Genomic DNA, 13,648 nt, shown 5'->3' on the forward strand with positions numbered 1-13,648 from the left:
AAATATGACTCGTCTTTAAAATGGAAAGAGTCGATATTGTAGGATTTGTGAAACATCGGGGATTAATTTTTGGAAGATCGTCATCCTAACAGTAACAAAAGATATGCTCTGGAGTTGGACCATTTGAAAACGACGGATTTGAAAAATACATTCTCACTGGTTAGTTTATAATTATCTATTACGTCATGTGTAACCACAAACCCAACTTTTAAGTAGCGACTTATGTCAAGGGTTTGTGTGGAGTTCCAGAATTACAAAACCTTGACATTGTGAGGATGTCTCCCTGCTTACTCTTCAAATTTTCCCGTTGTGACTTTTTACCTGTACCCCAAAATTATATTACATTAAATTAAATTAAATTAAAACCAGAAGTCTCTGACGAGACTGTAGCTCTACTGGTTTGTACTTATAACGAAGGAAGATAAAAGTAGCACTTGGACTTGAAACTTTGCAACAGCAATAAATAGAATAATGATCCTTGGTTTAGTCTCTTTTTGTGGCAAGATTTATTGCAATCAGACTAAAACTGTAGGAGGAGTAGCCTTTTGAAAGAATTTTACAGAAATTACGATTTAATTAACCATGGCAACATCATTCAACAAAATCAAAAAACAATAAAGACAATTATGTATATATCTTAGTGTAGTCCACTTGTGTGCCAAGTTATACTGAAACTAGACCAAAACTGTAGGAAGAGTAGCATTTTGAAAGTATTTCACAGAAATTTATTTTTAGTAACCATGGCAACACCGTTCATCGAAATCGAAAACCAGTAAATAGAATTACAATGTATGTATCTTAGTGTAGTCTACTTGTGTGCCAAGTTGTACTGAAATCAGATCAAAACTGTAGGAGGAGTAGCATTTTGAAAGTATCTCAAGGAAATTTCTATTTTATGTAACAATGGCAACACCATTCATCGGAATAAAAAAAAAACCCGATGTACAGAATTATGTATCTTAGTGTAGTCTACTTGACGTGTGCTAAGTTATACTGAAATCAGACCAAAACTGTAGGAAGAGTAGCATTTTGAAAGTATTACAGAGAAATTTATATTTTTAGTAACCATGGCAACACCGTTCATCGAAATTAAAAACTGATATAAAGAATTATGTATCTTAGAGTAGTCTACTTATATGCCAAGTTTTATTGAAATCAGATCAAAACTGTAGGAGAAGTAGCGTTTTGAAAGTTTTTCAAGGAAATTTCTATTTTTAGTAACCATGGCAACACCGTTCATCGAAATTAAAAACCGATACACAGAATTATGTATCTTTATGTAGTCTACTTGAGGGCCAAGTTTTTTTGAAATCAGACCAAAACAGTAGGAAGAGTAGCGTTTGAAAGTATTTCCCAGAAATCTCTATTTTTAGTAACCATGGCAACGCCATTCATCGAAATTAAAAACCGATACACAGAATTATGTACCTTAGTGTAGTGTACTTATATGCCAAGTTATATTGAAATCAGACCAAAACTGTAGGAGGGGTAGCGTTTTGAAAAATTGTTTACAGACGGACGGACAGACAGACGGACGACAGACACCTTACTATCGCATGAGCTCTTCTGGTCTCTGACCAGTAGAGCTAAATACTACATTTGTCAGGGTGGCAAATGTCCCTACTGACATGCAAGTTTTAAATATGTGAAATTCCAAGTATGTGAAAATAACAATGGGTGGAAATGGCACAAAAATAAACATCATACTGCTGCTTTAAATTTCTGGAGTGTTATCTATATCACAAGTTCACAACATAGTTAAGCTGCATGAATGGTGATCACTTACAAACAAAACAATAAAAAAGGTCCAAAATGGTGAATAATTAGAAATTTTAAGGACCCTCTATACACCAATGAAAAATGTTTTTTTAGGCTCTGAGAAAATTATATCATATAAAGATATAAATATGGAGTTTATCTATTTAATTTTCAACATAAGGTACTTGCTATTTATCCCCAGGAAAAATATTCAAAGACAATGAATTGTTGATGAACTGAAATCACTGTTACTTACTTAAATGGCAAAAATACATGCAAATAAGGCGTTCAATTAATTCAACTAGACCAAATGAAATGTTTAGAATGTTTGAATTGATTATAAATTGAATAATAAATTTAGATTCCAATTTATTTCATTTTAGATCTAAGGGCAGATCACTCTCACTGCATAAAAACACCATGGAATTGGAATTCTTTAGTGTGCAGTGTATAGAGGGTTCTTAAGGGCCATGATTTTGTAACAAGAGGCCCATGGGCCACATTGCTCACCTGAACACATTGGCTAGGAAAAATCAGTTCAGTATTGACAAGTTTACAGGGAGGATGGGGACACTTAAATTTACACTACCTCAGGATGGTTCCATATCAATATTACTAGTCATGGCTTTGTTGTTCTTGAGCAGAAGAATTTAAAGATTCTGTTTCCTACGTAAAACTCTGATCACTTATTGTGGCCCCACCCTTCCCACCCTAAATTTGAACAAAATTGAATCCACACTATCTGAGGATGATTCTGTAATAATATGACTAATCATGGCTTTGCTTTTCTTGAGCAGAAGATTTTTTTTCAAGACGCTTCCTAAATGTTCTTAATATGTAAAACTGTGACCCTCTGTTGTGCCCCCCCCCCCCCCCCCCCCCCCCCGTCATAATTTGAACAAACATCTACAATACTTAAGGTTGCTTCTATATAAATATGAGTAATAATGGCTTAGTTGTTCTTGAGAAGAAGATTTTTCCTATGTAACATGTATGATTAAGTTCATACGAGGGAACCTTGAAAAAAAAAACCTGGATAGCTAATGTTGACTTAATGACAGAATGATGGATGTAAAGGGGTAACACTATATGCCCCAGTCATTTCATGGCGGGGGCATAAAAAAAAATAAAGAAATGCACAGCTTGTAATTATATTTCATAACTTTTATTTCCTGTCATTAAAAAATGATAATAACAGGTGTTGAATATATATATGTATATATAATACCATATAAGAAATAAAAGCTTTACATAAAATAGAATATTGCCTGTAAATTAGTTTAAGTCTGAAGGTACCCGAAAAGAATTACAATGATATAAAAACAGTCAGTAACTTTAATGAATATGTTTTCATAAATCTGAGAATTGCTGACAGAACCAAAATAAAAAACATAAAACTGTACATGATATTTTAGATAAATGTGGTGAAAAGATATGATTTATTCATTCTAAAAATTAAAGTTGTTTTTCTCTAAAATGAATTTACTTGATGGATGTGATATAAAGCACCGTCAGTGGATCACATGGATGGCTGTTCAATGTATTTGTGTACAAAATATTTACCCCCATAAAAATGCACTTATACAAACTAGCATTTCACAGAGATTAGCAGGTGATAATGAGGATAAGACAGTCTTGATTAATGTAAAAAAGCCTGCACACATTTCATCATCTTATACAGCATTAACACTGCAAACTGATTATGACTAGGGTAATCTCTCTTTAGTTCATAGCCCAATACACGGAATGTAAACTCACAAGTGACAAAACAAAAATATAAACAAATTATGACATTTCTATCTATAACTAGCTACTTGTGCTATATTACAATAAAAACCAGTATGTACTAATCAAAGTACTTTTTCACTAAAGTACGAGGTTAATGAGCAAGTCTGAATCTCTCATCACAAAGTTGAGTATACAACAGTAATACATGTAATACAAAAAGTTCTGAATCAATCAATTAATAAAACATGTTCTTCCCAGATTATTAAATAATTTGGTAAAAAAAAAAAAATTCCTCACTTTTACAACATAGCATACACACACTGCGGTCTTACAGACCAGAGAACATGGAGTCTGACACATTTTGAGAAACTGATTTCTGTGGCACTTCTCGGTCTGCCATCAAATGATAAGTAAGGCAGATCACTCTTTGGCTTTCTAGTTGTAGACAAAATCTTCTTGTTATGTCTACCTCATAGTGTATAAGTACTTTGATATTCATTTTACATGAAATTTTTAAATTTGTGTTGAAAATGTAAATACAAAACAAGCAGGATTTGCACATGTCTCTCACACACACACAAAAGCCCATAAGCACCATAAGTTTGCAAAATCACAGAATATTTTAGTCAGCATGTCATCGTTTCACCACCAAAATGTGTTGTAGAACATGATTTTGTCATGAATCTATTTATGAAATGAACACACCTTGATAAACATGTATCAGGGCCCTGTTCCTACACACATCCTGAACCATTTCTGTTACAACTGTAAATGGCATCCATCCACACATTAAAGTTTTTCATGTTTTGATCATTCCACCCTGAACACTTGCATTGCTATATTCCTGTGAGGAGGCTAACATGAGACGATATCTCAGTCTGAGATTTCTCGATCTCACATGTGAGTTCATGATCTCCTCTGTGTGATCTGAAGGGAACCAGCCCTTCTCCCCATCACGAATTCTCTCACCTTCGTACCAACCTAGTGTTAACAAATAAAAATAGATTAATCATTAACATTATATCCAGAGAACCTTGAGTATATTATATGGAAGGAGAAAAATTATATTCTTCAGTACTTGAAACAGAGGGAAAAATAAAAAAGTATAAGTTAAAAACATAATTTCTTGTAAGAAAGATTGAGGCTTCACAACAGAGAATAGTATATCAACTGAACATACGAAGTAGTACAGTACAGGTAATCATCATTAAACTTTCCCACTTTCAACCTACCATCACCCATTTTCTTGAAGACATTGACAACATCGGATTCCTCCAGCCCTAATTCATCAGGTTCTGTGGCATTAAATCGCTTTATACACTGTACCTGTGGACAATCTGTGAAGGACAATGTGTTAAGTTAAACAGATGTAATAAATTACATGCAGCATTACACATATGACATAAATTGTGGCAAGAATATTAAACAGCCAAACTGTTAAAACTTTTCAGATGTATTAAAACGGAAAGGGTATCTACTGTATATTTTCAAATGCAGTTGCTCTTGGACATTGCAAAGCTTGAACATTGTAATCATGTAAAATGCATGGAAGGAATGCATCAGCTTGCACCACTATACTGTCATTCAAGTCGGTGTGTGTATGAGTAACCTTTCTGGATGCTAAGCTCTGTCCTTAACTTAATCATCAATCCCAAAAATCAAAATTAACCATTAATAGTCAACCAATAATGCAAAAAAAAAAAAAAAAAAGAACGAAAAAAAAAAGAAACAAGAGGCCCAAGGTCCTTAACGGTCACCCGAGTATAATACAACAATTTAGAAGTTAAATACACTGAGGGATGAAGCTTTGTTGCCCTAAAGCAAGAGAAGTAGGAAGATCAGGATCAACAAAATAATTAGTCTAGTATTCAGTATCAACTCATTACTTAAGTTCTAATCTGTCCCCCACTTAACATTATCACCATGCAGACTATTAACAAACTATTAGTGCTTCTGTACTTTTTTTAAACCCATATTAAGACCTCTAGCATTGACCTCTCTTATGGTCTTTGAAGAACTTTTAATAAGATAAGTTATTTTTGTCTCGTTTTTATTTATCTATTACTTACAGGTCTACCTGATTATTAAAACTAAGAAAGTACTTTTTGAATTATACAATAAACATTCTTGCATAATTATCTTATTCTATTAACCTTTCAAAAACATTATTTACAGTGATTAATTATCAAAGATGAATGGAAAAGGGGAATAACTTCTCTCAGTAGAATACAAATTAATAGAACCCTGCCCAGGACCAGAATGCTTAGACGAATTGTCCAGATGTTCAAAAATCTGGTAGAAATACGCTTACTTATATCATTTAAACTTTTACTCAGTTTGCTTTCGATATGCCCAGAAGCAGAGAAGAATTTCACAGGTACAATGCATTTTCACTACAGATTCAACAAAGCCTTACCCTAACACCAGAACCCAAGACCAAAGGTCAAGAAATTTACAAATTTGGAAGAGTTACCCTCATCATCATAACTATGGACTTCAAAGAATTAACACTTTTCCACTATATTATCAAAAGCCCCCCCCCCCCCCCCTTTCCTCGTTATGCCAGAACCCCTGACCCTAGGACCACAAGATTTAAAAATTCTGTTCGAAGCTCCCATCTTCATCATAGCTAAGCAATTTATTTATCAGCTCAACACTAAGGAGCATACAGGATTAGTTAATGATTAATTAATAGAATTAATGTATTTTCACTATATAATCAATAGAGCCCCCCTCCCCCCTCCTCAAGAACCCCAAAAACTGAGGCCATGTATTTAAAAATTTTGGAAGAGGCATCCTTGCCTATCATAATCATGCACTTAGTTTGTTTAAATAATCTCCAGTAGCAAAGAAGAAGATTTTCATAGAATCAATGCATTTTCACTATATAATCAATAGAGCCCCGCCCTAACACCGGAAGCCCTGACCCTGGGGCAATGAAATTCACAATTTTTAAAAAGGCATCCTTATGCATCATAACCATGCACTTAGTTTGTTTAAATAATCTCCAGTAGCAGAGAAGAAGATTTTCAAAGAATCAATGCATTTTCACTATATAATCAATAGAGCCGCACCCTAACACCAGAACCCCTGACCCTGGGGCCATGAAATTCACAATTTTTGAAAAGGCATCCTTATGCATCATAACCATGCACTAAGTTTGTTTAAATAATACCCAGGAGCAGAGAAGAAGATTTTAAAAGAATTAATGCATTTTCACTATATAATCAATAGAGCCCTGCCCTATCACCAGAACCCCTGACCCAGGGGCCATGGGTTTCACAATTCTGGAAGGGGCCCACCTCCTCATCATAACTATGTACTTAGTTTATCACCTTAATGCCCAGGAGCAGAGGAGAAGATTTTCAAAGAATTAATGCATTTTCACTATATAATCTATAGAGCCCCGCCCTAACACCAGAACCCCTGGCCCTGGGGCCATGAATTTCACAATTTTGAAAGAGACACTCTTGCTCATCATAACTATGTACTTAGTTACTTTATTTAATACCCAGGAGCAGAGAAGAAGATTTTCAAAGAATTAATGCATTTTCACTATATAATCAATAGAGCCCCGCCCTAACACCAGAACCCCTGACCCTGGGGCCATGAATTTCACAATTCTGGAAGAGGCACTCTTGCTCATCATAACTATGTACTTAGTTACCTTATTTAATACCCAGGAGCAGAGAAGAAGATTTTCAAAGAAATAATGCACTTTCACTATATGATCTATATAGCCCCACCCTGGGGCCAGAACCCCTGACCATGGGGCCATGAATTTCACAATTTTGGAAGAGGCACTCTTGCTCATCATAACTATGTACTTAGTTACTTTATTTAATACCCAGGAGCAGAGAAGAAGATTTTCAAAGAATAAATGCATTTTCACTATATAATCTATAGAGCCCCGCCCTAACACCAGAACCCCTGACCCTAGGGCCATGAATTTCACAATTTTGGAAGAGGCACTCTTGCTCTTCATAACTATGTACTTAATTACCTTATTTAATACCCAGGAGCAGAGAAGAAGATTTTCAAAGAAATAATGCACTTTCACTATATGATCTATATAGCCCCACCCTGGGGCAGAACCCCTGACCCTGGGGCCATGAATTTCACAATTTTGGTAGAGGGCTCAATGCTTATTACAATGATGCCAACAGTTTGACTGCTTGATGTCCAGGAGTAAAGAAGAAGATTTTTAAAGATTGCATTATTTTTGGTGGTTTTAGCCCCACCCCTCAGGCCCCAGGGGGGCAGGGACCATGAAATTCACAATTTTTGTTTCCCTTCACCCATAGATGCTATATGCCAAATTTGGTTGAAATTGGTTAAGCGGTTTCAGAGAAGAAGCTAAAAATGTTCAAATGTTAACGCACGACGACGGACGAGAACGGATAGCAATAGGTCACCTGAGTGACTCAGGTGACCTAAAAAAAGAGTCATAAACTTCTTTAAGAAAGAGTCATGCATGATATGGAGTCATATTCTGAATTAATCAAACCATTCAGTAGGCTGTCAATCACATACAGTTGATTAATGACTACATATATACTTTTAATAACTATGTCTGGGTCATATTCGGGACAAGGGTGTGGTCATTGTGGTTGAAACAAGCAGGGTCAGGGGTCGGGGAAGCATTGATCAAGCGTTACATACCATCTGACAAGGCCCTAGCAGGAAGATATATCAACCACAAATCACTCTCTAATACATCATAGATCAGGAAATTTGATCATCAAAATGTTACCAATGACAAAAGTTTTGTTTGTCAAAAGCACTAGCTGTACTTGCTTTATTAATGTACAATGGTAAAACTGTTTAATTTTCAGACACTGAGTTTTTAAAAAATGTTTATAAAATGATTTTAAATGCTAAATTCGGATCCTAAACACGTCTTTTAAATGTTCAATGAGAGCAGAATGTGATCAGGATTACACATACCCCACTCCTCATAAATTTTCTCGCTGTCAGATTCTTTGGCAGTGGGTGAGAGTGCATCAATCCATCGTGTTCTGTCACTCCTGGAAAAAAAACCCAGTCATTTAGCAATGAAAGAAAAAGTGAGCAAGCTCACATACCCCACGCTCCCCCAAAACTTGACAATGCAACATGTAATGAATGGCACAGTGCATTTTAAATACACAGTATAGTTAAAAAAAGGGGCATTACTTGCAAAAAATCATCACATCAAAACTTTTTGCATATAAGGACATTCAAATCTTTGTATGTTACAAATTTAATGGGGCTGAAGTTTCTAGATAAATAATGGAATCAAAATTTCTTGGTAATATACAAATCTATACATTATTCTGAAATACCTACAAAGTTTCAGGAAATTCAGTGCCGGAGTTATGCTGACAAACTGTTATTTAAATTCCTCAGTGATTTCGATTTGTTAATGAGTTTAAGTCCATGTCCAACACATGACAATTTACACATTTAAATAATTGATGGAAACAAAATTATGATGTAGTCATGTGAATTTGTTTATATACTGTACTTATGAAATTATTTAAGGCAAAGCACACCAATTTGAAGGGAGGGGGGGGGGGGGGGTGAGAACTAGTGAAGATTTTATGTGTGTGTGTGTGTTAAACCATTAATATTTTGATCTCAAAATCAATAGGGTTTTTTTAAGGTTATAAAATATTTCACATAGAATTTCATTATAAAAAGCTAATTCCAGTGGAGTTTCTTATTACCTAGCTGGAAAGTTTCTTCAATAATAGGCAAAACTCTTCAGGCAAAAATAATGGAATTGGAATTTTCTGGTAATATGCACATCTACACACTGTGTACTAAATATCTGCAGAGTTTGACCAAATTCTGTGCAGCATTTTACATGTATGAGGAGTTGCACTAACAAACTGTTCATCTCTATATTCAAGATATGGCCAAAAATCTATGTTGAAAAGTGCCGAAATTCCCAGAAAAATAAAGGAATCGGAATTTCCTGGTAATATGCACATCTACACATTGTGTACTAAATATCTGCAAAGTTTGACCAGATTCTGTACAGCAGTTTAAGATCAGTTGCGCTGACAAATTTCATCTCTATATTCAAGATATGGCCAAAAATCTAAGTTGAAAAGTGCCAAAAATTCCCAGAAAAATAATGGAATCGGAATTTCCTGGTAATATGCACATCTACACACTGTGTACTAAATATCTGCAAAGTTTGACCAAATTCTGTGCAGTGGTTTAAGAGGAGTTGTGCTGACAAACAGTTCATCTCTATATTCAAGATATGGCCAAAAATCTAAGTTGAAAGTGCCAAAATGCCCAGAATAATAATGGAATCGGAATTTCCTGGTAATATGCACATCAACACATTGTGTCCTAAATATCTGCAAAGTTTGACCAAATTCTGTGCAGTGGTTTAAGAGGAGTTGTGCTGACAAACTGTTCATCTCTATATTCAAGATATGGCCAAAAATCTAAGTTGAAAAGTGCCGAAATTCCCAGGAAAATAATGGAATCAGAATTTCCTGGTAATATGCACATCTACACACTGTGTACTAAATATCTGCAAAGTTTGACCAAATTCTGTGCAGCGGTTTAAGAGGAGTTGTGCTGGCAAACTTTCATCTCTATATTCAAGATATGGCCAAAAATCTAAGTTGAAAAGTGCTGAAATTCCCAGAAAAAATAAAGGAATCAGAATTTCCTGGTAATATGCATATCTACACATTGTGTACTAAATATCTGCAAAGTTTGACCAGATTCTGTACAGCAGTTTAAGATCAGTTGCGCTGACAAATTTCATCTCTATATTCAAGATATGGCCAAAAATCTAAGTTGAAAAGTGCCAAAAATTCCCAGAAAAATAATGGAATCGGAATTTCCTGGTAATATGCACATCTACACACTGTGTACTAAATATCTGCAAAGTTTGACCAAATTCTGTGCAGTGGTTTAAGAGGAGTTGTGCTGACAAACAGTTCATCTCTATATTCAAGATATGGCCAAAAATCTAAGTTGAAAGTGCCAAAATGCCCAGAATAATAATGGAATCGGAATTTCCTGGTAATATGCACATCAACACATTGTGTCCTAAATATCTGCAAAGTTTGACCAAATTCTGTGCAGTGGTTTAAGAGGAGTTGTGCTGACAAACTGTTCATCTCTATATTCAAGATATGGCCAAAAATCTAAGTTGAAAAGTGCCGAAATTCCCAGGAAAATAATGGAATCAGAATTTCCTGGTAATATGCACATCTACACACTGTGTACTAAATATCTGCAAAGTTTGACCAAATTCTGTGCAGCGGTTTAAGAGGAGTTGTGCTGGCAAACTTTCATCTCTATATTCAAGATATGGCCAAAAATCTAAGTTGAAAAGTGCTGAAATTCCCAGAAAAAATAAAGGAATCAGAATTTCCTGGTAATATGCATATCTACACATTGTGTCCTAAATATCTGCAAAGTTTGACGAAATTCTGTACAGTGGTTTATGAGGAGTTGTGCTGACAAAAAACAGGACTGACGGACTGACTGACTGACACACTGACTGACTGATGGACGGGTCAAAAACATTATACCTCACGCAACTTGTTGCATGGGGTATAATAACACTTAGCTGCACTCGACATATGTGTACTTTCAGCTAGCTTTAAATATGTATTTTATGTCCGTTAGATTAAACTGACTGAAATTACACAGTCTTTATCCTGAAATATTTCTGAGAAGTCTTATTTTACATAAATTTATATAGGAAGCTTTTACTCTATGAAAATTTAGTATTTTCCTTTTTTTGACCAAGTACCTCAAAGAAAAAAAATGATAAATTCCCATATTTTTTTTAAAGGGAAAATAACAGTGCAATATGTATTTTAGGTACACTAAAACCACAGTTGTGGATCATAATATTTTAAAGAAAACAGCATTCCAATGGCAGTTCATAAAATTTCAAAACCTTTAATTACCTGTAACTCCTTTCAGTATGCTTTTTACAAATAGAAAGGGCACATGACTGGGTAAAATGACATTGTACATTATAATTACATACATGTATCATGTTCTGTGATGCAATTAAGTGTAAATAGAGAAGGGGGGAGGTGATAGATTTATCACCAAGCTTGAAACAAAGGAATGTAAATAGTTTTCAGAGTGGAATGAAACAATCAGATATTGCAAAGAGCTTGGGACTAAAGTGATGTTGATGGGGAGAAAGAAAAAAACTTTGTGTGCAAGAACGAACAATCAATTTTGAGGTCAGCAAACACAAATTGAGTTAAACCTCTGAAAGAAAGCTAAATTCAACCAGTTTCCAAAAAAATACTGTTTCAGAAGTTAGGTATACTGTGTTCGTTTCAAAATAAATACCACAGATGAGTTTTTAGAAAAAGAAACTTGTGAATCCGAGATGTGAACTTAAAACATGAGCAGTATGGACTAGGAGAAAAAGGCATTGTAAAGTTGGTGGTGACTAGAATCAGGTTATCTTTTCTGATAAATGTAAAGTGATCATTGAAGAAAATAATCAGGTATATGTGTGGTGGAGACCCGGAGAGGAGTGGATGCCGCAATGCATTATTCCCGGTTGTGGTGCAAGGGTTAGTCTAATGATTTGGGGGTGTATCTGCTGGATTGGACCAGGTACTCTGACAATTGTCAATGGTAATATTAATGCTGAAAAGTACAGAGAAATCATTGATAATGAACTGTGGCCAGTTTTTCATAAAATGACTTTATCTTTCAAGACGACAATGTGCCAGTACATCGTGCACGTAATGTGCTAAAGTACAAAACTGAAAGTAATACTCGAGGAATGTTGTGGCCTGCCCAATCATCTGGATGCTAACATGATTGAAAACTGTTGGTTACTGCTGAAAAATCCAGCTGAGAAAATGCACAATCAGAAATAATAACATAGCTGAGCTTGAACTAGAAAGAACAAGTCTCAGTAAAGCTTATTTTTGGTCCCTGGTCACTCAGATCAAATTTCATCAAATTTCAAACATTTATTAAAAAGCCTTAAAAATTATTACCATTAACTTATGTCTTTATTATTTGAGTCATCATCTAAAAATGTCAAACAATAGATATAGGCAGCATACGAAGCTGCGTGTTGAAGATAGAGTCCTTTGATTTTCATGACTATCAAAAGAAATCTGTGATAGGTACACACTTCAAAGCTTTCGTAAACACAGGTTTGTTCTGACTCAAGTTTGAAATATAATGTTATATTATATGTGTAAAGGTTGAGTAAAGGTTGAGTGAAAATATCTTTGTTGAACAACCTTGTACGTGCTCTATGTTTTCTAATCAAAAGTATTATGATTTTTGTGATTTTTAATGTCTTCGCTGACTTCATTTACATGCAACCTCTTTATGACCTGTTTAGAATTATAACAAGCCACGTGGATGTGTATTGTTATGGGTAAATGCCCTCAGTAAATGGGCTAGCTCTCAGCTGAAACGGTACTGGTACTCAGTTTTATATAGGTCAGCATGGACTTGTCTGGTTCATCTTGTTATAGCATTTTATTTCCAAAGATTTGTAAATAGAAAATTATATTTGTAGTTGATTGTGAATCTTGGACATATAATTTGTCTCTGAAAGAAAAATATCATATCAAGATATTCTTTTTGTAGTATCTAATCTAAATGTCTCTGTCCATTTCCATGTAATAGAGAAACCGTAGTCTGATGGGGGGGTGGGGTGGGGGGTGTTCCGGAATTTTTTAGTGCGAAAGGTGTTAAAATTTGGCTTGTATTTTTTTTTTCATTCATTTATCATTAATTATTCATTATAAATATACAATGCTTTAATTAGAAATACTTTGTTATACACAATGAAAACAAAATATCGTATGCTAATATTTAATTGGTAAACCAAGGGTGTAAAAAGGGACCACACTACTATACTTTAAGTAGAATACTCCTTTGGTGAATATGGACCACCATCCCCATTTATTATATACAGAACCTTTATAGATCACTTCCACAATGAATAATCAAGATAATTAGATCAAAGGGGTATGCAACAAAGTACATGCATTTTTGGTAAGTTTCATTAATACCAATGTATTTTGTAATCCAGAAATCATTTTTTTTTTTTATTAAGTTAATACCATATAGGGAGTCATTGATTTGTTCCATGTAACTTAAGCTTTGTCAGCACATTTTTCAATCTACAGATACTTAGATTAAT

The 13,648-nt window shown here is 34.6% G+C and overlaps 1 protein-coding gene across 1 annotated transcript in view; it reads right to left on the reverse strand.

Moving 5' to 3' along the window:
• Nucleotides 1-2,984: 2,984 nt before the first annotated feature.
• The window catches only part of LOC133172616 (uncharacterized), a 42,252-nt gene continuing 31,588 nt past the window's right edge, over nt 2,985-13,648 (reverse strand). The window contains exons 20-22 of the mRNA XM_061307550.1: nt 8,434-8,513; nt 4,719-4,823; nt 2,985-4,467 (exon numbers count right to left, since the gene is read on the reverse strand). Coding sequence (XP_061163534.1) covers nt 4,286-4,467; nt 4,719-4,823; nt 8,434-8,513 — 367 coding nt within the window. The 3' untranslated portion in view covers nt 2,985-4,285. The remainder of the gene's footprint in view (nt 4,468-4,718; nt 4,824-8,433; nt 8,514-13,648) is intronic.

This window comes from Saccostrea echinata, unplaced genomic scaffold, assembly GCF_033153115.1.
Source record: "Saccostrea echinata isolate AGI-Se365-2 ecotype Australia unplaced genomic scaffold, CSIRO_AGI_Sech_v1 ptg000054l, whole genome shotgun sequence".
Taxonomy (NCBI): domain Eukaryota; kingdom Metazoa; phylum Mollusca; class Bivalvia; order Ostreida; family Ostreidae; genus Saccostrea; species Saccostrea echinata.